This window comes from Mizuhopecten yessoensis, unplaced genomic scaffold, assembly GCF_002113885.1.
Source record: "Mizuhopecten yessoensis strain PY_sf001 unplaced genomic scaffold, ASM211388v2 scaffold10985, whole genome shotgun sequence".
Lineage (NCBI taxonomy): Eukaryota > Metazoa > Mollusca > Bivalvia > Pectinida > Pectinidae > Mizuhopecten > Mizuhopecten yessoensis.
Window position 1 is genome coordinate 1,021,310 of NW_018408820.1, and position 27,320 is coordinate 1,048,629.

Consider the following 27,320-nt stretch of genomic DNA (forward strand, 5'->3'; position numbering starts at 1 on the left):
CCTTCATCCCAGCATGCTACAGGCCCAATATCAGTACCCTGGGCCTTTTGGTTATTGAGAAGAAGTTGTTTGAAGATTTTAACATATTTGACCCCTGTGACCTTGAAAGTGGGTCAAGGTCATTTATTCGAACAAACTTGGTAGCACTTGATCCCAGCATGCTACTGGCCAAATATCATCTTCCTAGGCCTTTTGGTTATTGAGAAGAAGTTGTTTTAAGCAAAAAGTTGACGCCGGACGGACGCCGGACGGACGGACCCCGCACCATAACATAAGCTCACTTGCCCTTCGGGCAGGTGAGCTAAAAATGCAACGACCAAAGCCGGGACTTCTGAACTCTAGATAGATGCTCTAACAGATTGAGTTGCTGGTGATCATGCCGTTCCAGTTCTGATAAAAATGTAACTAAATCAATTATTAGAAGAAAACCTCCAAGACAACTGTACATACTTACATGGATAGAAGACCTTTTTACCGCCAGTCTTGTACACCAGTAAAGTGATGAACTCTTTATTGTCTGCAAAATCATCCTAGGAAAGAAAAAGATCTTACACTCAGTCCTCACATAAATAGCAAAGGATTTATCACCTTCTGTATTTAAACTTCAATAAAACTCTTTTTCATATCAGAGGGAGAAAGCCAGACTTAGTGATGGCAATATTTATAATCTTACTTTGATGTTATACCTACAAGTTCATGACCTCTAGATGACCTCTTTGTTCCCTGACTTAGTAAATTTGTACAGTACAACAGCAAATTTTCGATGACTTCCATTTACAGCAAATGTCTTAAGAGACTCTCGCACTCTCGCACATCTATGACCAAGTATTAATCAAAGTGTAGCTGGATCGAGTCATTTCGGTACATATATAACAACTATTGTGCATATGCTTACAGTGTAGCTGAAATCGACTCGATTTGGTGGACAAGTCGTACACATTTTACACCTCTGTGTGCATACGCTTCACTGGTCATTTGTCTGATGAAGGTGACAGTGTACATATCATACTAGTCATCGAAACGTCAAATAGAAAATTTTATTGGTTGTGTAAAAAGAAAAGAACTTTTCATAAGTCTTTAGAGATGGTGTAAACATGTATCGAGTTTGTGATATGAAGAATCTTGTGTTTGCCATTGGGCTCTTACATTTTCTATTAAATATCACACAAGTAGTAACCAGATGACTGTAAGCACAGGTTAAAGCCTTTTCTGTCAATACACCCATAATATAAACAAGGTTGCTCACACTCCGTCCCCATAGTAAAATGACCCTTTCCCAAAAACATCTAATTTTGTCATAATATCATGCGGGAAGCATTCTAGATTGAAAGGAAAATATTCGTTTTCTTCAATATTCAATTATAGCCTTTGGCTGAGTTTGATACCTGAATTTATCGACACAAGAAACTATGATTGGCTTCTAACTATGATGAGCAAATCAGCATCGAGGTCACAAAAAGTAGAGAAAATGGCTGTCTCCATTCATATTTCCGAAAAAACTTATCAGTGAAATACTGCATCAGCAATATCTCGATGGCAACAAGCTGTGACCTTGCAATCGACTCCAACCTTGTAGGTGACTTGCAGTAATTATAAGCTGTGACCTTGACCTTTACCTTGTCTGTGATATGCCTTGTCAGCAATATCCAGATGGCTGCTGGATGTGCTGTCTTGACGTCCAGTCTGTACTGTGGGTTGTCACTGATGTTATAAGAGTCTTTCTTTGGTCCCTCCTTAGCTGTCCAAGTCCTGAAATACCAAGCAATTCATCAAACAAAACATTTTTTTTATTTTTTTTATTTTTTTTTACTAAACTTCCATTTTTTTCAATTATTTTTCATAAATTTATTACGCAAGTATGATAGTTTCAAAACCACAAATGCAACCATGCCTATTTGACGCATTTGCATTTAGGACTCGCACAACTAAATCAGCCAATCAGCAAGTGTTTCATACGATTGTAATCCCTACCTAAAATGTGTTGCTGTTAAATACAGTGCCTCTGAGTAATTATAATGGGTAATTGTCAACATATTTCACATTGAACGAATTCTATAGATATTTAACTTTAGAAAAACGCAACGTATATGTTTAGTAAATTTTAATATGCGATGGCAGATTGATATGGGGTCAAAAGTCAGGGGGTGTTCCCGTCCCACTTCACCGGTTTGGCTTGTAAACTTCCGGTTGTCAAAAGCAGACGCCCGTTACGATCTTATATATGCCACTAAACCTGCCAAAACATGCCTTTTGGAGCCTTTGTCAGGTACGTATCTATGAATCTAGACAGTTGTCACTAGTGTTGAACTTTAAATATTAAAGCTATTAGCTCAAAAGTTGAGTTCTGCCAAAAGAGTTCCATTAAGGCCGCTTAGGTTAAGTTAAGGAAAGTATTCTTAGCTAAGGAATTCCTTAGCAATTTTAAGTTAAGGAAACATTGAAGTTAATGAACGATGCTGAAACCGGGACCAGGCAGTTGCCCTTTTCCTGACCGTGCGGACCACTTACGAGTGAACACAGTGTGTATATTTGAAGAGTTCTGGACTCCAGTTGAGGTATATAACATCAAAAAAATGGAGGAGGGAATCATAGTCTATCCAGAAAACACCTGTAAATAAACAAATTTGTCTTTATTACTAATTTTGACCATAACAACATACCAATATCTGTAGCCATTAGTAATAGTATACTTTCCAGAGCGCTGATTCACAAAATAATTGAATAAGATGAATATTTTTCATTGAATGAAAGATCTTTGGTTTTAACACAATACACAAAATAATGGATGACAGAAGCAGTTTCAGTAACTTTCGCAACTGAGCTAGTTCACTTTTCACACATCAGTTTTATTTGATAGAAACACATTTCACACATCAATTTCATTTGATATAAGCACTTTTATAGCAACTAGTATTACCCTAGAAAAAAATACCAAACAACCTCATATCCACCTGCACCCAACCCCTACAAACCCTCCTCACATACATTAGATTTGGGTCCCTGCAGGTAGGACGCAAGAATTTTACCTGCCGCCCCCATTGCATGATTGTAAGAGGCAACTAAATTTGGGATCTTATCTTTTCTCTTCTTTCTAAACAACTTTCTTCTTCCTAATGTCTCCCTTAACAATGCCTCACTTTTGGCCTTTAGTTGAGCATTCGCCCCTGGCCGAGACATACCAGAGTCTGTAAAAATAGTAGTTTCTACTCCTGCTAAATGCTCAGCAATTTAGGAGTGGGACGACTGGTTTGCCCGTTGTCAGTATAATATGACCGGGTGGGGTGTCCTGCGCTGGGTGTCTTCGGCAGTATGTTTCAGCGAGGAAGCACTATAAAGTCAGCATCAGTTCCGTGCTATCACAAGGAGACAAACACGAACATATCGCAGCCTCCCAAAACACACAAGCATACACTACACACATGCATCTTGCACACAGGGGAGGCCGTCATTTAACGACCATAGCTGTTGATAGGACGTTAGACAATACTAAACCAAACCAAACATTAGATTTGCCCCCCTCCCATCCCCTCCCCTTGTTGTAGGTGCCCCCGTCCCATCCCCTCCCCTTGTTGTTGGTCCCCCCCTCCCATCCCCTCCCCTTGTTGTAGGTGCCCCCCTCCCATCCCCTCCCCTTGTTGTAGGTGAGTGTAGGTCAGCATACCATTGTCATAGGTCTGAGCACTCTTTGGGTCATAGTTGAGGAGTTTTTGTAACTGAGGTGTCCAATTTGCCATATCTGTCTCGGCATATTTGCCTTTCCACCTCAGGTGGCTCCAGGGGTTCTTCAACATGAACAATCTCTTCCCCTGCACAGAATACAAGGTAAAGATTAATTGATCTCATATATCAGGTAGGTATCATTTTCATATTGATTAATGAATTAGTTAATTGATATTCAGACTAAGACAATTATTTCTGAATACTTCTATAAAACTCTGAATTAAAAAAAATGTTAAATTTACTTATATACTAATTATTTGAGAATTATCACATATTGGGGATAATGCTGTTTAAAACTGATGAGAAAACAATTATCAAAGAAACAATCAAGAAATTAAGAAATTATGAAAAAATATAATATCACAGATCGATATAGACAATTGTCATAGACAACTACGTTTAAAATATCTTCAAATTATTACAAATAATCAGTGACACATGAAAACATATTTCTGCAGGAAAATTTGAATTACAGCAAATACCATTTCTTCTCTTATGTCCAGCATTGCGTAGGCATGAGTTGGTACAAGTCCGGCTCGGTCTGCTGCGTCCTCCGAAAGTTCTCCTGTTGCTATGGTGATGAGACAGTGGCCTTTGTGGAAACGATCTAATATCCGTCGGAATTCTCTGTCAGCATCAAAGTCCTTGGACTTTTTGCGCAAGGCTACCCTCTCAGGGATCCAACCAGTTAAAGCGTGTAGGTCTATACTCTGGGTAAACAAATGATCATGCTTATATATATACTCACTTGTCATCAAAAGCTGAATAACACTTAAAATCAGGAGACTAAACAAACATCATTGGACTGGTTTAACTACATGCATCCTCGATATACAGGGGTTATGCTCACTTTCTCTCTGTGCACCCCTGGAATATTATCAGAAGTTTTTTTGTTTTTTTACACAACATAAAATTTTCTATGTGACGTTTCCATGACTAGTACAATATGTACACTGTCACCTTCATCAGACGAATGACCAGTGAAGCGTATGCACACAAAGGTGTAAAATGTGTTCGAGTTGTCCATAAACTCGATGACGATTTCGGCTACGCTGGAAATGTATGTACAATATAGTTGTTATATATGTACCGAAATGACTCAATTCAGCTACGCTTTGTTCACACTTGGTCACGAATCCAGGAAATTACCAACAAGTAACATGACGAAAGTAGAACGAGTCGCACTCCAAACATTAGGCAGAGATAAATCCATTACCATACTACCAGCTGGCAAGGGGAAGGCAACAGTTGTCATGGATACTGACTACTATGAGGCCAAGGTCACAACAATGCTGTCGTACTTTTAGACTGAAAAGTACCGGTACTGAGTAACAAGCAGAGAAATCACCCTCCCATCATAAACACTGTACATGTAAGTCTACTGATACAACACTGTTAGTCTTACTTACTGAGTTAGAGCCAGGGAAGTCATACCCTCCCATCATATATACTGTACATGTAAGTCTACTGATACAGCACTGTTAGTCTTACTTACTGAGTTAGAGCCAGGGAAGTCATACCCTCCCATCATATACACTGTACATGTAAGTCTACTGATACAGCACTGTTAGTCTTACTTACTGAGTTAGAGCCAGGGAAGTCATACCCTCCCATCATATACACTGTACATGTAAGTCTACTGATACAGCACTGTTAGTCTTACTTACTGAGTTAGAGCCAGGGAAGTCATACCCTCCCATCATATACACTGTACATGTAAGTCTACTGATACAGCACTGTTAGTCTTACTTACTGAGTTAGAGCCAGGGAAGTCATACCCTCCCATCATATACACTGTACATGTAAGTCTACTGATACAGCACTGTTAGTCTTACTTACTGAGTTAGAGCCAGGGAAGTCATACCCTCCCATCATATACACTGTACATGTAAGTCTACTGATACAGCACTGTTAGTCTTACTTACTGAGTTAGAGCCAGGGAAGTCATACCCTCCCATCATATACACTGTACATGTAAGTCTACTGATACAGCACTGTTAGTCTTACTTACTGAGTTAGAGTCAGGGAAGTCATACCCTCCCATCATATACACTGTACATGTAAGTCTACTGATACAGCACTGTTAGTCTTACTTACTGAGTTAGAGCCAGGGAAGTCATACCCTCCCATCATATACACTGTACATGTAAGTCTACTGATACAGCACTGTTAGTCTTACTTACTGAGTTAGAGCCAGGGAAGTCATACCCTCCCATCATATACACTGTACATGTAAGTCTACTGATACAGCACTGTTAGTCTTACTTACTGAGTTAGAGCCAGGGAAGTCATACCCTCCCATCATATACACTGTACATGTAAGTCTACTGATACAGCACTGTTAGTCTTACTTACTGAATTAGAGCCAGGGAAGTCATACCCTCCCATCATATACACTGTACATGTAAGTCTACTGATACAACACTGTTAGTCTTACTTACTGAGTTAGAGCCAGGGAACTCATACCCTCCCATCATATACACTGTACATGTAAGTCTACTGATACAGCACTGTTAGTCTTACTTACTGAATTAGAGCCAGGGAAGTCATACCCTCCCATCACTTTCATGTAAGCCTTCTCAAGCAGTGACACCCACAGTTCGTTTTTATTATTGGAGAAGGAACATAGCAGCTGGCCATCCCGTCCCATCGGCAAGAAGTCATCGATCACAACCTGACCAGAGAAACATGTATGTAGAATTAAAGCTTGACATGATATACAAGGTAACCATAAGTGTTCCTACAACACATCACAAAGGTCATCCTCGATATCCAGGGGTTACGCTCACTTTCGCTCTCTACTCCCCTGGAATATGTCGTAGGGAAATTGAAGGCTCAGTGTGCGCCACCTTGTTGATGAGACAAGAAGACTAGTTTGATCCTTTGATATACATCAAAAGAATCTCGCGGTCATGTAACGGTAAAAATTGACAGGCTTTGAAGTCGGGCGTCTCTCCTTTGTAATCTTCAAAGGACAAGTATCAGCCTAGCGATTGGTCAGTTTCTTTAATCCCGAGACCAATCAAATAGCTAGCTGCGTGCCTTCAATTTTGCTATGACATATTCGAAGGGTGTAGAGAGCGAAAGTAAGCGTAACCCCTGGATATCGAGGATGTACCAAGGTATACTCGCCGGTATCTCCATGGTGACTGGTACAGGCCATAGGGGAAACATCACACAATCCAGCTTTTATACCAAGCATAAAGATTGATCGTAATTTTCAAAAAGTTATGCAGGAAATGGTACTGAAATAACACAAATTAAAATATTTCATCCATATCAATATTTTAACTATTTTTTGTACAAATTGCAGTCCAGCTTTACGACAAGAATCAAGATTGTTTACATTTTTCAACAAACTGCACGAAATGGTACTAAATGACAAAAAAATTAAGATATCTAAAAGATTAATTATGTGGTGCTTACCTTCCTCTGGACTCCGTTAATGTGGAGTTTGATCATGTACTTGCCACATGGGTTATACACAGGTTGTCCCTGCCTGTTCTGTGGGTAGATGATGCTGGGGACAAAAGAAATCACAACAAGTATTTAATTAGCTATGCAGATCTAGACCAGTACATACAAAATGTGTTTCCCAAACTTGAAGAACAATTTCTCTATGATATGTCATGATCTTTTATACATAGTATAAATAGAGGTTCCCCAACGAGTGATGCCATGGTTTGTTATCATGTTTATCTAACATGAGTTGGTTAATTTTCAAATTGTATAAAGGCATGAGGTTTACCGAGAGTCTTTTACAATTTGAAAATTAACAAACGAGAGTTAGATAAACATATGATAACCAACCATCACGAGTTTGGGGTCCTTTTTCTCCCATAACGTTCATATTTTATCTGGAAAGCCATATGTCTCCCTTTAAAATACACTATGTTGGCTTCCGATGGGGGAAACAATTGCCGTAAATCATGACATCACAATTGAAGATGATGTCGCAAAGCATTGTTAGCTGACGTCATGAGTAAAAAAATTACCATATGTCTTCACCCATCATAAGATAGCAGGAATATGTCGAGAAATACATCCACAATTACATGATTGCATGTCTTGAGTGAATGTATACAGTATAACCTGTCTAAACCGAATGTCAACAAGGACAAAATTATGTGTCCAGTTTACACAGGTGTCCTGTTTATACAAGGTCGGCATGTCATTTTTTTAAAATACAAAAATGTAGTGTTTTGCATACGATCTGTATACAAGTGTGTCAACATAAACAACAAAGAAATGGATCAATGGCAACGTTTAATTATTTACAAAATATACAGAATATAAGTACATTGTATATAATACAAATGAAGGGCGACCCAACATTGGATAGCGCTAATTTGTTTAGAATGTGTTTGCTTTAGATTGAAGCCGGCCGAGAGAAATTTCAGGACCGTATAAAACAGGTTGTTTTGACATGGATTACTATGCCAACTTTTGTGAAACAACGCCGGTTTTCGGAATGGACAGGGTCCGGTTTATACAGAGATTAGCTAGTGATTATATAGGGAATATGCCGGGACCACAAATCACAGTCGGTTTAGACAAGGATCTGGATTAGACAGGGGCCAATTAAGACAGGTTATACTGTACTAAGTATAATAAACAAATCTTATTTGCTACGGCATTTGAAGACATATGTGTGGAACATAAATTTGGTTTATCACATACCGGGTAACTGTTGTACATGTGTTATGATGTGAATATGCCAATCATGCAGTATTTTTACTTTCACTGAGATTTCTGTTAATTTTATGATGACATCTCATCGTAATATGTGATGTCACATTGGGTGTTATAGCATGCTACATATCAAAATTTAGGCGATAGCGTTATGAATTAAACAGATATATATATACACATTAACACCTTAATTAGGTAGGCAGTAGTTACACCTTTATTTCTTACAGTTGCACCTTAACTCATTAACCCCTGAAGACACATTTGAACTCTTCCAATTCATTGTTGGAATAGTCCATCATGAAATTTCAGGAGTGAATGACTTTAATTAGTTCAATATGACTGAATTAGTTACAACTTTAAGTAATAATTACCTTGTGATCAGCTTCTTCTTAAAACGACGTTCATACTGTGCACTGATGGCCAAGGAAGCTACAAAACTGCAATCGGACACGACAGTCTGAAACACAAAGAGATGTCCATTTTAATTAGATATCTAGTACACTTGTACATTAGTATTACAGTACATGCAATTGAGTCAACATATGAAAATCTGAAATGGAAGCACCAGGTATTGTATTCGTTCAAGTTTAGACCTGAATCTACATGTTTGCATACACAGTTAGGCAGTGTTCTCCCAAGGCCATTTTAGTGTGACGGTACCGGTGGTACTGTTATGCATGAATTTTGAGCCGTTACGCATCCCCATTTTACCGTTACGCATGCATTTTTCCGTTACTCGTTGAGAGGTATTTACGACTGGAACATCAAGTTCTCACAAATTGATAACCTCTTCTCCCCTTTTATTGTCCTGACTTACATTTCCGTTTGGGTAAACCATGCATGTTTACGGTTGTAATGCTTATGTTGCTGTTTAATGTTTAAGCAACTAGCCCCCACTGGATGTGGGATCACTGATTAAGTTGCTTGACAGTTCACACATCGTTGAGCAAGTCACCAAGCCATGCATGCGCTGCTAAATCGACCGGCTGGCCACCCATTCACAAATTTCACACCTATGCTGCTAATTGGCCTGGCCTGTAATTTAAGTGGCTGGCGTGTGACTTCAGACCTCTTAGTGACCTAGGTCAGGTTGAATCCATATAGCTATTGTTTATTCACTTAAGATTGACCAAATTTAGTTTTTTTTCGTGAGACCGATTGAAATCCGTGAGAAATGGGTCTCACGCAGTGAGGATTTTTTCGGAAGCAATTTCCGTGAGTGTCCCGCCAAAATCGTTAGATATTGCATGTATGCGGCCTTTCAAATTAGACTCACCCTCATTAGACTAGCTGTTATTGTTCCCTACGATCGACACACTCTGATCAACGAACTCTGCCCTGCGGGAAGATTTACCTGTGGGGATGTGAACTAGCCTAGCTACCTATAAGTGTGAAACGTGAACAATAGACCACAACTTAGCTAGGACAGTCTGATATACAAAGTTGTATATCTTGTACTGTATATATAGGTCTCATAAGTAATAACGACAGTATGATCCAATATTGGCACTGGATCAAAACAAACAAATGTCGGTTGGATGCGTATTACTATAAATAGATATATCGGCAAAGAAGTAATAATGACAGTGTAGACAAATAAATTTGTCCAATTTTCAGGGTGATCTGCCCATTTATCAAGACAGGAACACCAAAAACTTACATGTCACAACATAAAACAGAGAAAAGCGGTCATCATGAAACCATAATACAATACATAAACAAACAGAAGTTACTTATAAAATACGCTGTTGTAATTGCATATCCCCTCGGTTAGCTTGTAACCGAAGGCTAACTATAGTAAATAATTCATCTTGAATACGTGAGGTCAAGTGAACTAACACTAAAAATCTGAACAAATATATACGTAGTCTGAAAAATCTTATGTCTAGTAGTTTGTGTAAACATGACGCGAAAAACAATCTTATACTGTACATATATGTATATAGTTTTTGAAATCTGTTGAAATTTTATGATCAATCAATTGGTTACCCAATGTCTATTAAACCGATTTTTGTTCAAAAATAGTTTTAAAGAAGAACTTCATGGAATCTTCTATGTTGTATGGTGCGAGTCAACACGAACACAAATAAAAAACACCTGAGTTTAACGAATTACCTCCCTTTAAACATTTAATCTGTATATATGTAATTCATCGTCCCTAGCAGCCATGAACAACCTAGAAAGTAAAAGTTTGTGAGAGGCCATGCTACAGAGAAGCTGGGCATACATATCAGGAGGCTTCTGCTACGTAACTCTTATTAGTGTCTTGAAATCAGGAATCACTCTACTTCAACTTACACATAGTTATTCTGACTAAAATCATTCGTGAGTTTTGTAGTTGATAAATTTATTTGCCTAACTCATCAATATTTGACAAAAGTCAATAAATCGGAACATCCGCGCTATCACAATGGGGTCAGCACGCCAACATACCCTGTCTCCTGCATACACACACGCAAGCACGCATACACTACACACATTGAGGCTTGTCCTTAAATTACCTTAGCTGTTTTAAAATAGGATGTTAAACAAAATTAAACCAAACCAAACCATAGCACTATATGTATTTCAAACATAGAAAGCTAACCTAGCTGTCACACTTATTGGTCTGCGGAAAGAACAGAAAAATCATAGAGCAACAATACAAGTAGACCCAATATATCAGACAATACACTTGTATATATTGTAAAGCTGAATATGACTTAAACCCTTTCACCACTGTAGACCATAATGGACTCATCCAGATCAATGCATGGTAGAGTCTACTAAAGATACATAAGGGTGAAAGGATTAATGAATGTTTCTCAATGGCAAAGGACATAAATAATGCTAAATAGAGGTAACCTGAACTGCGAGTGAAACACAATCTTCAAATTTGTTCTCTATCCTTTATCAATTAATTGTTTTATCACTCACTTGTTTGATGCTAAAACTAGAAATAGCTAGAATCAGTTTCGGGTCATCCTGGAAATCTTCTGGTCGTACCCAACCTGATAAATTCTTCTTCTGTTTCGGAGAGAGACTTAGTTTTCCGTGTCTATCTCTACAATTTTGAAAAAGAGTTCAAAGATAAGATGTGCTGTTGATTAAATCATAAAGGTCAATAACTTTCTGAAGCATTTAGTAACATTTACTTAGTATATATACTGTTGATATCATCTTCGATATCCAGGGGTTAAGCTCATTTTCGCTTTCTACATCCCTTGAATATATGTCATAGCAAAATTGAAGACACGAAGATAGCTGTTTGATTGGCCTCAGATACCACTGTATCTTACTTCACAGGATAATAAACATTACACATATACAGATAAGATTTGTTACAGTGTGGTTGTTAGTGAAAACTAGTTTAAACTACAATATTTCCATTTGCTCTGCATTGTCACTATATAACCTTACCAAACAAAATAGAAATATATCTGATCATAATTCTCACATAATTCCCATTGGTGTAGTGATATGAAGAACATGTTTGTGACGTCGTGTTGACGTCACTATATTAAGTGTATTATTATTCGCTAACGCACGTTATTCAATTTGTCTGTAATCCTGTGAGAATTATAGGACAATAACTTTCCAATGAAGGCAGTTTAATGCTTAAATAACATCCTATCCTGCCACTTTGATCAGCACAGAGCTTCAGCAAGGACACTAGACAAAATCATGCACACATGAATCAACATATAAATACATATTGCCTATAAACACAAGTTCCTATAGGGAGTGAAATACTACTAACAAACTTAAACATCACCCTTTTTCCAAGCTTTCGGGCTTAGCCCTTCGTCAGGGATTGCATGTCACTGGACCTCTACGTCATATCCATCTTGACGAACAGAATGAGCAACTATGACGTCGTTATCCTGTTTGCCAAGATGGATGTGATGTAGAGGTATGGTGACATTTAATCCCTGACGAAGGGCTAAGCCCGAAAGCTTTGAAAATGAGTGACTTTTTAGTTTGTTAATATCAGTGCGTGTTTATTTCTATTGATTCTTAAATTATTTTGAGAAACTGTAAGCAAGCTCATAAAGACAAACAACCTGCCTTCTCTTATCTAAGTACAGTACTGGTATTCAGACTTTGGGGTTCTGGAGCAGAAACTGAAAGCTTCAAGGGCCATAACTCCAGGAAAAATAGTCAAATGACACCTTCCTTTCTTCCTGCAGATGATGTAAAATGCATCAACAGATATGTGCTAGGATGAGAGATGTAATAACATGGCCCCTGTATATTTACAAGGTAGTCAGCTACATTTGTGTATTTGAGTGTTGAAGTTTGTTAACTTCGATTCAGTTGTATACAAAACTTACTCAGAGAAATAAGGCCTAAGTAATAAGTGCAGTTTATTTACAGCATCCAAAATTGTAAGATTAATGACTTTCCATTATACTTTCCATTATACTCACTCAAAAGGCATAGGGTAGGCAAACTTTTCCTTCATGTCTACACTCATAAAAGGCACATATTCCCGACTGTTGATGAAGGATGTTTTCCTGTACAACAATAAGAGGGAATTCAATGTTAAGGAAGCCGTCAATTTGCTTATTTGTGTAAACTGAGGAGGGTGAACGTTTCCTGTTGTTTAATATAAACATACAACCGTTTTTTTATTGACACACACGCTGTTTTAAATTTCTAATAAGAAGCCATGTAAAATTAAATGAAAGTAAATTTATTGAGTGTAAAAGATTTTGCATAGTTTTTAAAAAAAACAACAGTCATTCACATTAATTGACAATTCAAAAAGCACATTATCAGAATTTTACCAGTATAGGTATAATATCAAAACAGAAAACTGTCAAAGATATGTCTTGATCCATTAGGCCTTTTTTTGTCATTCACAGCTAATGACAAAATCTGATGTATAACTCAGGGTTTTTGCCAGCTATTTTGGGAAAGGGCACCTGAGCAGGAATTGGTAAAATATCATCAATGTTTCCACACATACATGTTTGGGAAAACATCATAGTTTGGGGAAAAAACCTAAAATGTGATTAGCAAAAAGTTTTTCTCTGTAAAGTTTCTTACAGTAAAATGTATAGCAATAAATAACCACATCAATTTTCAGTGTTTTTGTTTATTCAGTTTCAAATTTTCAATATTTATGTATTTTGAATGCTCCTTCATGGATGGTTATACTTTGAAGGTTGCACATATATATAATGACTGGAAATTTGTATAGACATGCTTTTTAATCAAATTGGGAAAATAAAGACTGAAATTGGGAAAATGCAGGGTCATTTTTCAATTGGGAATGTACCGGAGCCCTATAGGCACCTAGCAAAAACCCTGTAATTTGAATTTCTCTTTTACACATACACTTATGACATTGTATAACCTGGTACAGGTCTCAAATTGACAAGATATCTTTAGCTATCATAACCTGATGGTGGCTATACCGCCTCCTTTGTATACATTCTGGATCTTATTTATATTGACAAGATGTGTACTACAGACCTAGAAGTGGCTGTCTCCTTTGTGCATACAAATTTGAGAATTCTATATTTGATATATATGTGTCACCAACCTGATGGTGGCTATCTCCTCTTTTGTATAACCTGAGGGTCCCACATTGACCAGTCCAGTAGAGGGTTGACCCTGTGGCCTCACATTCTGACGAATAGGTTGTGGTGCACCTTTCTCATCCTCGTCATCAAGAAACGCCCCATATCCTAATGGAGGCATAGGTTTCCCCTCATTCTGGGGTGATTTTGCTGTATTTGGGCTCTTTACAGGACCCTCTTCCCTTTTCTTCAGTTCTTCAGCTCTGTAATAAAAGAAATAAAAAATATCATGAAGGCTTCACTTTACCCAAAAACAGTGGATATAGCTCACTTGCCTTTCACCAAGACCCCCTCTGTTCTTTTCCCCAATCAGACACGAAAATGTATGGGGTCACCTGCTCAGTCCCATGGGTTTCCTCCAGGTTCACCTACTTCCTCCCACATTAAGACCCTTTGCATGCTTCTATGAGCAAGTTGGTTAAATTGTTTCATAATTATTGTAAGACAAAGTTTATATTACACTTCAGAGTTGTTTCAGGATACAGAGGTAAAGTCTATCCCTGATTGATCTATAGTACCTTTGATCCCGTGTGTGTGGCCTTGTCCCTGTACACATAAGCCATGATGATCAGTGATTATTAAAAAAGCGTTTCTATAAATAACCGACCTTTCTAGAGCCTTTGTAGTCAGGATTGTGACCTTATCTATAAATAACTGACCTTTCCAGTGCCTTTGTATCCACGACTGTGACTAAATCAATTAATAACTGACCTTTACATTGCCTTTGTATCCAAAACTGTGACCTTATCTATGTATTAATAACTGACCTTTCTAGAGCCTTTGTTGCCAGGACTGTGACCTTATCTATAAATATCTGACCTTTCCAGTGCCTTTGTAGCCAGGACTGTGACCTTGTCTATAAATATCTGACCTTTCCAGTGCCTTTGTAGCCAGGACTGTGACCTTGTCTATAAATCACTGACCTTTCCAGTGTCTTTGTAGCCAGGACTGTGACCTTGTCTATAAGTAACTGACCTTTCCAGTGCCTTTGTTGCCATGACTGTGACCTTATCTGTCAGTATCTTGTCCTTCCTGTCCATAGCTGCCTTTCTCTGTCAAGTAAATTGACCATTGTACATGTCTTTATAAATAGCTTATTAATTCATGCTTATTATATTGAAAACAAAATCATATGCATTTGATGTTCAATCTTTCAAGATCACATAAAACCTATCTAGAGGAAAATTTGAATGAGAATGGGATCAAAGTGTTTCATGCTCAGCAGGTGTTCAAGAGAAATAAGTCTGATAACATTTCTGATGCAATTTTCTGAAGAGAGTGCAAGTTGTTATAATGAAAATTATAGCACAATAGAAACAGTCAAACTTCGATGTTTCGAACTTTGCAGGACCATCGGAGAAAATTAGAAACATCGAGACGAAAGTTTAATTTTGAACATCAATTTCAAACATCTTTTAAAGATGGAACATGATTTTTTAAATGACAGAACACATGAAAAAAATGAATTTGAAATCTATAAATATTGAAGTTAATGTCATTACAAAAAATATGTGAAGATATACTTTTGCACTGTAATTTACATGTTCAGATGTTATCATTCTATTGTTCTTGTACAAGTAATTGTTCTGCTTCCATTTATGACTTGCAATTTTTCCTAACAATCAGGCCATTATTGCAGTTCAAAACAGACTTATCAAACTTCAATTCATAAATGGTGTATCAGTAATGTTATACAAGAAAACAATCTGGACTTTGTCTTAAGTTCGACACATTCGAGAAATATGAATCTGCAAAGTTCCACTTATGGAGGTTTGACTATATTCCTATTTGTAATACGACATACAATGTTAAGGAACAGGTCGCAGGATTCTGTATATAGCTCACGGGCATCTGTCTCGTTCCCCGCCTCGTCCTCATCAAAGGCTTGGTGTAGAAGAAATGTTGCTCTTTCCAAATCCATCTACAGAATTGGAAAACAAACACATTTGAACTTCAGAGTGCTGTCTCACTTACTGGTGTGCAATATTTCAGACAGGAAATCGGACATTCCACCAAAACATACCAGTATTTCTGATAACCATTTTCAATCTAAACTTAACATATATATAAAGCATGCAAGTTATCTCTCATGCAGACAAAATATGTATGTGTAATGTATACATATAGCTGAAAATTTCATCATGAAAATATTGTTAGTTTATTTATCAAAATTTTCATTCATACACATCAATTTTTGGGGCCGTTCAATTTTTTATTGATACCAAAAATAATGCAAAGGTAATTATCAAAACATAAAAACAGACCTTTTCCTGAGATTTTTGTCCCTGATTTGCTGGTGCTGCTTGGAGATCTGCAATCAAAATAATATTTTAATACAACACAAACAAATGAATTTGTCAAATTTTCAGGGCAAACCACCCCCTTTTTAAGACATAAACATGAACACTTACATATCACAACAAATAGCAAAGATCAACAGTCACTATGAAACATTACTACAACATGAAATAGGTAAACAAAAAACAAGTGATCACTTATGAAAAATCGTGATGTTATGGCTAATTCATATATATTATGTATACAATGTTACTTGATATATTTAAGTGAAAAAAAAACAATTATCCTATCGTGTTATCATGTGTTAATTGCAAACATGTTTTCTTCTTGATACTTACCAGGTATTTACTTAAAAAATAAATTTAAAAAAATCTTTTTCAGTAAAAACTTATTATACTATTTCTGACATAATAATTCTCTACAGGACATTACTTGATCTTAGTTCCTCTGCACGGAGAATGTATTCATTGGCACGCGTGATGATGCCTGTCATGGTGGAACCGGCTAGAGCTGCCGACAGAAGGGCCTGAGCAGCTTCCTACAAAATACATGACAAGATTTTATATCTCTAGAAAGGAGAAGGAATAAGTGTTGTACGATGAAAAATGAATGGAAAATTATGTATCTTTTATTTATGAAATATCGTAAGCCTGTTATCAGTAAAATATTGAAATAAAACAATCAGAAGAAAAAAAAAAAAATCTCTAGAAAAATACTGTTATGATCATTTTGATCATCCTGGTAAAAATAGACCTGGCCCCATATTCATGAAACTGTTCTCATGTTCAAGCATGGATTTTATGCTCAAGCCTAATTTCTTGTTTCAGCTATAGATTACAAGGTATGAAAAAACAAAATCAAGGAGTTTGGAAAAAAATTGAAGAGACTTAAAGCAGCAAACATACTGTTTTCAATGATTATATTTGACATTTTGATTTTTTAACATGATTAGGTGAGTTACAAGAAGCACAAAATCTGTGCTTAAGCAGGAGAACAGTTTCATGAATATGGCCTCAGTTGTTGGGATTTAAAATAATTAGACAATCAAAATTGCATTGTACACATCAATACATTAGTCTAAGATTTCAGTGAGCAGTATTGATACATTAGCCTGTGATATATTAGTTATAATACATTAATTAGTCTCTGAGATGTCAGTATAGATTATTTACATTATAGTAAAACATAGCGGTGTCATATCTTCCGGCCTTGTCATTCTCTACTGCCTGATATGCAAACTGTTTGCCATCATTCTCGAGGATGAGAGGGTCTGCACCCAGATCACTGGGGCTATACGAGGGATCCATCGTGTTGTAAGTCTGACAAAACAGGGCTGTTACATACCGCCTCAGGACAAGCCATCAACAGTTTCCATTCTGATAATTCACTGCAATAAAAAAAAAAGTATAATTGGTTACAGATTATGTAGTCTCCTCACTTACATATAGGTATGCTCAGAATTAAGCTAGAAGGCGACTTTGCACCTATATACAATTGAACCCTGCCACACTACTCCCCCCTTTTTAAATGTGTTCGCCCTCGAACACCACAACCCAGGTTCTAGCTCCCTGTCACCAGAGGGAGGGTCACAGACACCATTTGTAACAGGAAAGAGAATAGTAATAGTGTGATTCCAGTGGGGAACGAACCCTCGATCTCCAGGTTCCTAGTCGGACGCTCTACCACTGAGCTAAAGGGAAATTCCCTCTAGCTCGAAGCTAGAAGGCGACTTTAAACCTATGTACAATTGAACCCTGCCACAATGGTAACACATAGAAATAGACAAAATTTTAAATCAAACATATTAAAACCCAAAGAAAATCCACATGGTCAACTGTTGAATTTGGTCAGCAATTAGTAGAAGTAGATCTAGAGAAGTATTATAATACCTCCCTTGTACTATTTTTTTAGTGTGTTTCTGGACGTTTTTCTTTTGGATGACTCTATTTCCATTTCGGAGACAAACAAAAGGAAGCATATATCATAAAGTTTGATAAAATATTCATTGGTCAATCCCGTTCCGACAATACTGAGCATGAGTAATAGCTATTTATAATTATTTAATAAGCCTACACGCGCACACACCCAGGGCTACATAACTAGACTTATTGATATAAGTCCGGACTCCCCTTAACATAACTCCACTGTTAGTTTTATCAACAAAATACCATCTTCCCTGAGTTGAAGAATGTTTAGAAATTAACTCGCAGTGTTACTGTACAGACACAGAGGAAATAAGGTACACGCATGATTTGGATTGAAATATTTTCAAATGTCCGCTCTTTCGTGAATTAAACGTTCACGTGATATTGTATTTTCTGCAATTCATGAAATTTATTCGTTCTAAAATAATATTGCGTAGCAAATTGTTTCTGTTCGACAATGCGGAATTGAGCAACAAGTGTTTCGCTGCTTCATTGCGCAAGTATCTCACACTTTCAGTTTTACATGTTACAGTAGGTGATGACGCTCAAACTCAGGACAGTTGATTACTTCAGTAGACTCCAGTTTTCTTCTTATACAGTTCTGAAAGATCTTGCTTTAACTCATAACAATTTTCAGTCCAGGAAGTAAAATCAATAACAACAAATAGCAAAGGAATGATTATTGTTGACAATTTGATGTCAGTTTAGACGTTACCGGAAGTGATTTTGTTATGGGAATATTCGAACCGGAATTCGTGACTAGTATTCCGGAATCTAAGACCGGATATGGAAAATCTTCCTTTTTCTTAAAAAACAGTCCCATCTTAACTGGTCCAGAACAAAATCTAGAGAGCAAATAAATAGTGATGTAGATAATAATCAACATATCAGATTGCGGAGATAATCATCGTCACGAATAGGTTCCGCAGGCCACATTTCCCCCTACGAAGAGACGTCTACATTGGCTTTATATGTCTCTGCCCTACGTAAAGCAAGGTGAACAGGTAATTATGGTACTTCCAGCATTCCATACACTTTTTGAAACTGACGAGACCTACTGCGTTTCTTGTATTTTCAGGTAGATCTCGCCAAAGTTTTGCTGATAGGTATGAAAAGCTGTTGCGGTTGACCTTTTTGTTGTCCGTACTATTTGAAAGAGTAATGATCATCATTAGGCATGAATTAGATCTGTCAGATATGGTGGACATTTTCCATGAATAATTTTGAAAGTTTCTATGGCTATTTTTTCGCAATCTGTCTATATATGTAAAATATCTTAATTCGATTTTTGTAATTAAACCTCGTAACTAGAGTCAAAATCATGAAAAGTGAATTTTAGAGCTCCGTAGTTTATTTTTCGAGTTTCTAAGAACTTCCCTTGATGTAAAAATGCCACACTTATGGGCAAAAATTAAAGTTTGACAAAATGAAGGCGTTGACAATTGAGATGGTGACCTATACGTTTGAGAACATATAATTGCCTTTGAACAAATATTGGAAATATGTTTTGAAAATTTAGCAAAGTAGAGAAGATTGGTTTCTGGTCAAAATTGTTTTCCCTAACGCAAGCACTTGAAACTTATCAGGGTTTGTTTGCAGCTGGTTCTCATCAAACCATTTAATCAATTTCAGACTTTCTCTTTCAAGAGTTTGTTTCATAACATGGTAACATGAGTGAGTATATAAAAGAGTGTTATCGTTTGTATAATTTAGAAGGGTAGTGTCATTTGTGGATTAAAATATATCCTTAATAAAATGTAAAAGAGTAGGGGACCTAGAATAGATCCCTGAGGTACTCCCTTCACAATATTTCATCTATTTTGCACACTGCTTCCGGTTTGATATAGGTAACTCTCAATTAGTTTTATTGCATGTTCTGTCAGACCATATGCTCTCCAGGATGATATGATGTGGAAAGCAGTGGAAAGCTTTGGACAGGTCCATGAGTATGGCTCTTAAGGGATGTCTGACAGCTGTATCCTCGCCGGAAAGCTATGGGAAAATACTCTCGAAGAAACCATTCAATTGTTCTGAAATGACTCTTTCGAAGAGTTTAGACACAGATGGTAGAATGCTTACTGGTCTGTAGTTACCTTTGTGTAGGAAATATTTTTGTCGTGTAGATTGATGTGACCCTGGCAAGTTTTAGTTTGTCAGGGAAGGATCCATCAGTCAAAGTTCTATTTGTTAAGGAAATGTTTGGTCCAAGTAGTTCATCTTTTGTTAGGTGTAATATTTTAGGGGATATGTTGTCGACTCCTGTCGCCTTTCTGGGTCCAACCTTATCCGTATACTGAGCTATGTCACATTCCTTAAGGATAAGGTGGTGTTTGTTGATTTTCGTGTATAGCTATATATATGATACTTGGGTAGTTTGACCCCAGAAATGTGATAAGAGTTTCCAATATCCTGTGCTATATTTACAAAGAATTTGTTGAAACATATCACATACTTCATTTTCAACTGACACAACCTGGCCACTGACCGCCTGTGTTGGAGAAATTGCCAACCCAGGCTCGCCTATATGTCGGAGACACTCGAAAGAGGGGAGTGATCACGCTTTACCCATCGCGCTGCTCTGCACATGCGCTGGACCATCTCTAGTTAGTTACTAAACTGTTGAGTCGGACGTAGAACATATCAATCAATCAATCAATCAATTAGGTGGTGTACGCCGTACTCCTAATTTGCTCATTCTTTACTGTTAAATTCCATTTAAAACAAGAATTCCACGGAAGTGGATGTGTCGCCTGCGCAGGAAGCTGGGAGATTACGAAGAAATAGATACACTTTTCATTTCAAGAAATAATGTTAAAAGTAAGCAATAATCATAGATTATGTTTTTGGATGGCATCATTTTGTTTTAGAATCTGTTATTGTGGGAAGAATACTCTGAGTTTTAAGGAACTTGCTATCTATTTATAGTAACAGTGACCTTGACCTTTGACCTTCGACCTGAAAAGCAATCCCAAGCAAGCACTTTTGGTAAGGAAGCATTGCATGAAGTTCGAGTTTGATCGGCACAAGGAAACTCAAGTTATCGCACGAAAACAGATTTTCTATTTATAGTACATTTAACAGTGGCCTTGACCTTTGACCTTCGGACTTGAAAAGCATTCCCAAGCAAGCATTTTTGGTAAGGAAGCACTGCATGAAGGTTGAGTTTGATCGGCCCAAGGAAACTTGAGTTATCGTACGAAAACCTCTGTGCTGACGACGCCGCCGACATAGCAATATGTGTCACCAGCTCTTCGCAGACGACACAAAAACTAATGACCAGTTTATTAGCAGAACAACTCACCCGATTTACGTGTTTATTCCATGTAAGGTTATGTGAAATATCAACTCAAGAAATTTTGCGTGTGGAACAGTTTCTAAAGTTTTGTTGTGAAGTACGTACTTAAATTGAATAGGGGTTTTTGACCTTGTAATTTGTATGACCGGACATTTACTGGGGTGAAAGTCCATGCTCCAGGTACAATTTATATCAAGCGTTCAAAATGCAAAAAAATCGTGAAAAAATTGGTATTTTGTCATTAAAAGATAAGTGGTAGGGGTAGCTGAAATTGCTTTTCTGAGTTAAAAGAAAATACTATTTTTGTCAATTCTGTAAACATTCATACAGATCTGGTGGCACTATTGGAAGATATCGTATGAATTTGTCCTGCAAATGTTCAAAACCGCAATATTCACATAAAATCACATATTATTTCAAAGTGGTGTCTTTGTTCGATCAAAGCACAAAAACGAGCAGACGGACATATAATTCTTTTTGTATTTGATGCTATGTCATGAATTCCCTTTTCCAAAAATGCATATTAGAAAAAAAATGTTTAATACGAGAAAGTTTTTACTTCTCGGAGATGTACATCCTTAAGAAAACGACTTGTTTCAATTAAAGTGTACATGAATAGGTGCTTTGAACATAACTACATGACTTTTCTCACGTCAATGTACAATTTGCATGTATTAAGTGGAAACGTACATGATGTAAAAGATCACTATGTTATGACTGAACAGTTTTGGCAATAGTGTCAAGTTTGTTGTACCTAGGTGCAAAAACGAATCTTTTCCTACTTTAAAATATTCGTAATGAAATCACGGGCATGAACCATGTACGGGAGATCCATTTTGACGAAGGAGGGGCGATGAGAACCGTTTTTGCCATTCTATTTGTCATTATGTTGATTATTATTTGCCTTTAAGTGCAATTTTTTTTTATTTACTTTAGTAACTTAATAGTTTTGGAACTTTATCCTACAAAGGCCGCCCATAGAGATATTATTTTTTAAACAGAACTGGGTTTATTCTAGACAGGACCACCAAGTGACAACTCGGCCATTTGGTACGAGATGGCTCGACTATAGAACTGTCTATCCCATTGACATGTGAAAACAAATACCAGGAAGTTCTGTATATGGGACGGTCTCAAATTAAGTATCCCCTTATCGACCCTATTCGATCTGACGTGCTATCTTCGCCATGTGTTGTTTTATGCTACCCTACAGGTAACTTATTTATTACGTCTCTCTAAATGAAGTAGGGAACATAAATTTTGTATCCCTTCGCAGAAAATGTTGTTTTTAAATGGAGGTCACAACCATATATATTTAAAGGCGTTCATACTAAAGAGAACGGCAGCTCTTCAGGCAATTTGGTATGGGGTTAGGTAGTGTCAGCATCGGGTGGAAATTTCACATGTTCTAAAAGAAAACAAATGTATACTATTGATTATTGTTTTATTTGCTCTTTTGCTCACACATTAAACAAAATATGAAGGAATATATCATTATTTTACATCTTCAATTCTTAACAAATAAAGCAAGGAAATATATATTATAATCTGCTCCCCATACATTTTTTTATTTCAGCACATTTGATTCTTGTGACCTTGAACAAAGGTCAAGGTCACCAACGTTTACAAAACTTTTATCCATTCACATGAACATCCAACTTGCCAAATATCAAGACCCACGGACTTTTGGTTATGAAGAAACACAAGTTAAAGGAAAAGTAAAAAGAAAGCTATGTTTTTCTTTTTTCAAATCAAAGTTGTTATTTGACAAATTTACCAGTTGTCATTTTTTTGGAATTGCTGATGTTGAACAAATTTATTGGTAGCCAACTTTTAAGTAAGTAGGAAAAATAGACTCGTTTAAGAACTATGCAAATTAACGTGTCCAAAATGGGAATGATTTCATAAGAAATGAAATTTCACATACTTTTCTGCTTACATCTTCAATAAAAAGAGCAGTATTTTTTTTAAATAGTGTAATATTTGTTGGAATATGTTGCACACGATGATGATATAATTTTATGGTAATTGTGTCATTTAAAGCTCTAGGAGAAATTGTATTGCCGCACCTTTAACACCTACACAGGTGTTAAGCAAGGAGGTCCAATTTTTTTTATAGAATGTAAGCTTCCTTAACCCTTACCTTTTTGTATTTATCTTGTTTTGAAATTCCAAGCGGGCCCGACGCTAATGTAGAATCACCATAGGCGTTGACCCTACCGATATTGATTTTAGAAAACTCAGAAGGGACCATTACATATAAAAAAAAGCCGTTCGATATATATTTCGTTCAGAGAAAATTGAACATGTACATGATCGGGAAACAAGAACAAAGTTACGTATCCACAGTCCTTCTCATCGTGTGTAACAAGCTCAGCTGGTATTACATTTATACCATTACAGTGATAGCCTAAACGAGTACATAAAGAAATTGTTGAGAATGGAAAATATTCGAAAAACAGAAATCTTTTGTAAATATACTGGTCCATTACTTTGGAACAGATTATCAGTAAATGTAAAACAAAGTGAACGTTTAAAGACTTCCAAATTTGAATACAAAAAAGATTTCACAAGTCATTTAATGTAGATACATCACAATATTTTCTCAGCGTCTGTGTGGTGATATAAATAATGTACCTTAAAACGCTTCAAGTCACAGACTAGCTGAGTTATAACAATGTATACACTTTAAAGTTTGTTTTTCTTAGCAGTATATTTTTAAATAACTGAATTCAAATTGTTCTAAATCTTAATGTGTGCTACAATGTATGTTAGCTTTGTTAGCATACACATGTTCACAATTTACCGCAATAGCATGCATGTATATTGGACACACATTTCAACTTGGTTTTATATACTGTTTAAACATCATGACATTCATGAAAGCACTTCTTTTAAATGTTGTTAGACTATTTTAGTGAATCCTAACCAGTGGGGGCCTCTCGAGGTTTTGCTGAGAGAGCGTTGAAGTTTGGCATCGAAGGACTAACGTCCTCACAACAGCCAGGGTCATATGAGGACGAAAGATTAGGCAAGCACTGCTGGGAAGAGGAAGTAGATAGAAAATAGAGCCAACAGGAAAAATAGGAAACGTAAACGACCCCGAGTATTTCAATAGGAGTAGCAGAGCAATGCTGGTATCATCCATGTCCACTCCATAGACGACACAGAAGAAAACCACGATTCCTCAGGGGGGTGGGGGTCACACAAGTCACCGTTTACGATACACGTGCAGTGAGATACAACAGGTCTAGTCTTGGTGTCTTTAGTGACCCCTAAACAGCAGGTCTATTTTTGGTGTCTTTAGAGACCCCTAAACAGCAGGCCTATTCTTGGTGTCTTTAGTGACTTCTAAACAGCAGGCCTATTCTTGGTGTCTTTAGTGACCCCTAAACAGCAGGGCAATTCTCGGTGTCTTTAGTGACCCCTAAACAGCAGGTCTATTCTTGGGGTCTTTAGTGACCCCTAAACAGCAGGTCAATTCTTGGTGTCTTTAGTGACCCCTAAACAGCAGGGCAATTCTCGGTGTCTTTAGTGACCCCTAAACAGCAGGTCTATTTTTGGTGTCTTTAGAGACCCCTAAACAGCAGGCCTATTCTTGGTGTCTTTAGTGACTTCTAAACAGCAGGCCTATTCTTGGTGTCTTTAGTGACCCCTAAACAGCAGGTCAATTCTTGGTGTCTTTAGTGACCCCTAAACAGCAGTTCTATTCTCGGTGTCTTTAGTGACCCCTAAACAGCAGGTCTAGTCTCGGTGTCTTTAGGGACCCCTAAACAGCAGGTCTATTCTCGGTGTCTTTAGTGGGGGTCACACAAGTCACCGTTTACGATACACGTGCAGTGAGATACAACAGGTCTAGTCTTGGTGTCTTTAGTGCCCCCTAAACAGCAGGTCTAGTCTTGGGGTCTTTAGTGACCCCTAAACAGCAGGTCAATTCTTGGTGTCTTTAGTGACCCCTAAACAGCAGGGCAATTCTCGGTGTCTTTAGTGACCCCTAAACAGCAGGTCTAGTCTTGGTGTCTTTAGTGGCCCCTAAACAGCAGGTCTAGTCTTGGGGTCTTTAGTGACCCCTAAACAGCAGGTCTAGTCTCGGTGTCTTTAGTGACTCCTAAACAGCAGGTCTATTTTTGGTGTCTTTAGAGACCCCTAAACAGCAGGCCTATTCTTGGTGTCTTTAGTGACCCCTAAACAGCAGGGCAATTCTCGGTGTCTTTAGTGACCCCTAAACAGCAGGTCTAGTCTCGGTGTCTTTAGGGACCCCTAAACAGCAGGTCTATTCTCGGTGTCTTTAGTGACCCCTAAACAGCAGGTCTATTTTTGGTGTCTTTAGAGACCCCTAAACAGCAGGCCTATTCTTGGTGTCTTTAGTGACCCCTAAACAGCAGTTCTATTCTTGGTGTCTTTAGTGACCCCTAAACAGCAGGTCTATTCTCGGTGTCTTTAGTGACCCCTAAACAGCAGGTCTATTTTTGGTGTCTTTAGTGACCCCTAAACAGGAGTTCTATTCTCGGTGTCTTTAGTGACCCCTAAACAGCAGGTCTATTTTTGGTGTCTTTAGTGACCCCTAAACAGGAGTTCTATTCTCGGTGTCTTTAGTGACCCCTAAACAGCAGGTCTAGTCTTGGTGTCTTTAGGGACCCCTAAACAGCAGGTCTAGTCTTGGTGTCTTTAGTGACTCCTAAACAGCAGGCCTATTCTTGGTGTCTATAGTGACCCCTAAACAGCAGGTCACTTCTTGGTGTCTTTAGTGACCCCTAAACAGCAGGTCTAGTCTTGGTGTCTTTATTGAACCCTAAACAGCAGGTCAATTCTTGGTGTCTTTAGTGACTCCTAAACAGCAGGTCTATTTTTGGTGTCTTTAGTGACCCCTAAACAGCAGGCCTATTCTTGGTGTCTTTAGTGACTCCTAAACAGCAGGCCTATTCTTGATGTCTTTAGTGACCCCTAAACAGCAGGTCTTTTTTTGGTGTATTTAGTGACCCCTAAACAGCAGGCCTATTCTTGGTGTCTTTAGTGACCCCTAAACAGCAGGTCTAGTCTTGATGTCTTTAGTGACCCCTAAACAGCAGGTCTAGTCTTGGTGTCTTTATTGAACCCTAAACAGCAGGTCAATTCTTGGTGTCTTTAGTGACTCCTAAACAGCAGGTCTATTTTTGGTGTCTTTAGTGACCCCTAAACAGCAGGCCTAATCTTTCTCTGTACATGTACGCGTGAACAATTGTAAAGAAACAAACAAAATGTATTCTAGAATTAAATAGGACAGAAAAATCAATCACAAAAGCATTTGGTGTCCAACAAAATACAAAAAAGCATCAAGGTATAGGAGAAAATAGGTCGGTGGAAACGAAATGAAAACTTTCGATATCTAATTCCCATTTCTTGAGAATTGGTTAAAAGAGCCTTATAAATACTATTGATACGATTATTGTACTTCCTGATGTGTTTTAGGCACAAAAGACTTTCTTTGACACGACTTTGCCGATGACCTACTTATTAACTATGTGCTAGTTTTTTTTTATTCTGTCAGTTGTTTTTTTTCAGCGTTGCTGTTGCACAATATATCGAAATTGAAGAAAGGTGTAAAAATAAGCATGTAGTTTTGCCAAAAAAAACCATTTGTACCCCTCCTATCTCCGATTGGTCTCCCTGCCACTTTAATTTCATTTCATATCATGACTGCATAATCCCAAGGTATATTTATGCAAAAAATAAACCTTATTCGTGATAGCTACCAGAAGGCCAAAATTGGCACCCCTCCTTTCTTGTGTCCAGCGATTTGTAGCACACACTAGGCATATATCATGGATATAATATCCATAATGT

The 27,320-nt window shown here is 37.5% G+C and overlaps 1 protein-coding gene across 1 annotated transcript in view; it reads right to left on the reverse strand.

Annotated features, from left to right (window-relative positions):
- The window catches only part of LOC110464353 (calpain-7-like), a 31,983-nt gene extending 13,059 nt beyond the window's left edge, over positions 1-18,924 (reverse strand). Inside the window, exons 1-17 of the mRNA XM_021519535.1 lie at positions 18,726-18,924; positions 17,450-17,664; positions 16,710-16,815; positions 16,244-16,290; positions 15,784-15,900; positions 14,955-15,031; positions 13,943-14,182; positions 12,822-12,908; positions 11,329-11,455; positions 8,784-8,869; positions 7,147-7,240; positions 6,248-6,394; positions 4,203-4,430; positions 3,662-3,806; positions 2,509-2,608; positions 1,617-1,749; positions 455-530 (exon numbers count right to left, since the gene is read on the reverse strand). Of these exons, the coding sequence (XP_021375210.1) occupies positions 455-530; positions 1,617-1,749; positions 2,509-2,608; positions 3,662-3,806; positions 4,203-4,430; positions 6,248-6,394; positions 7,147-7,240; positions 8,784-8,869; positions 11,329-11,455; positions 12,822-12,908; positions 13,943-14,182; positions 14,955-15,031; positions 15,784-15,900; positions 16,244-16,290; positions 16,710-16,815; positions 17,450-17,584 (1,945 nt within the window). The 5' untranslated portion in view covers positions 17,585-17,664; positions 18,726-18,924. The remainder of the gene's footprint in view (positions 1-454; positions 531-1,616; positions 1,750-2,508; positions 2,609-3,661; positions 3,807-4,202; positions 4,431-6,247; positions 6,395-7,146; positions 7,241-8,783; positions 8,870-11,328; positions 11,456-12,821; positions 12,909-13,942; positions 14,183-14,954; positions 15,032-15,783; positions 15,901-16,243; positions 16,291-16,709; positions 16,816-17,449; positions 17,665-18,725) is intronic.
- Between the last annotated feature and the right edge of the window lie 8,396 nt (positions 18,925-27,320).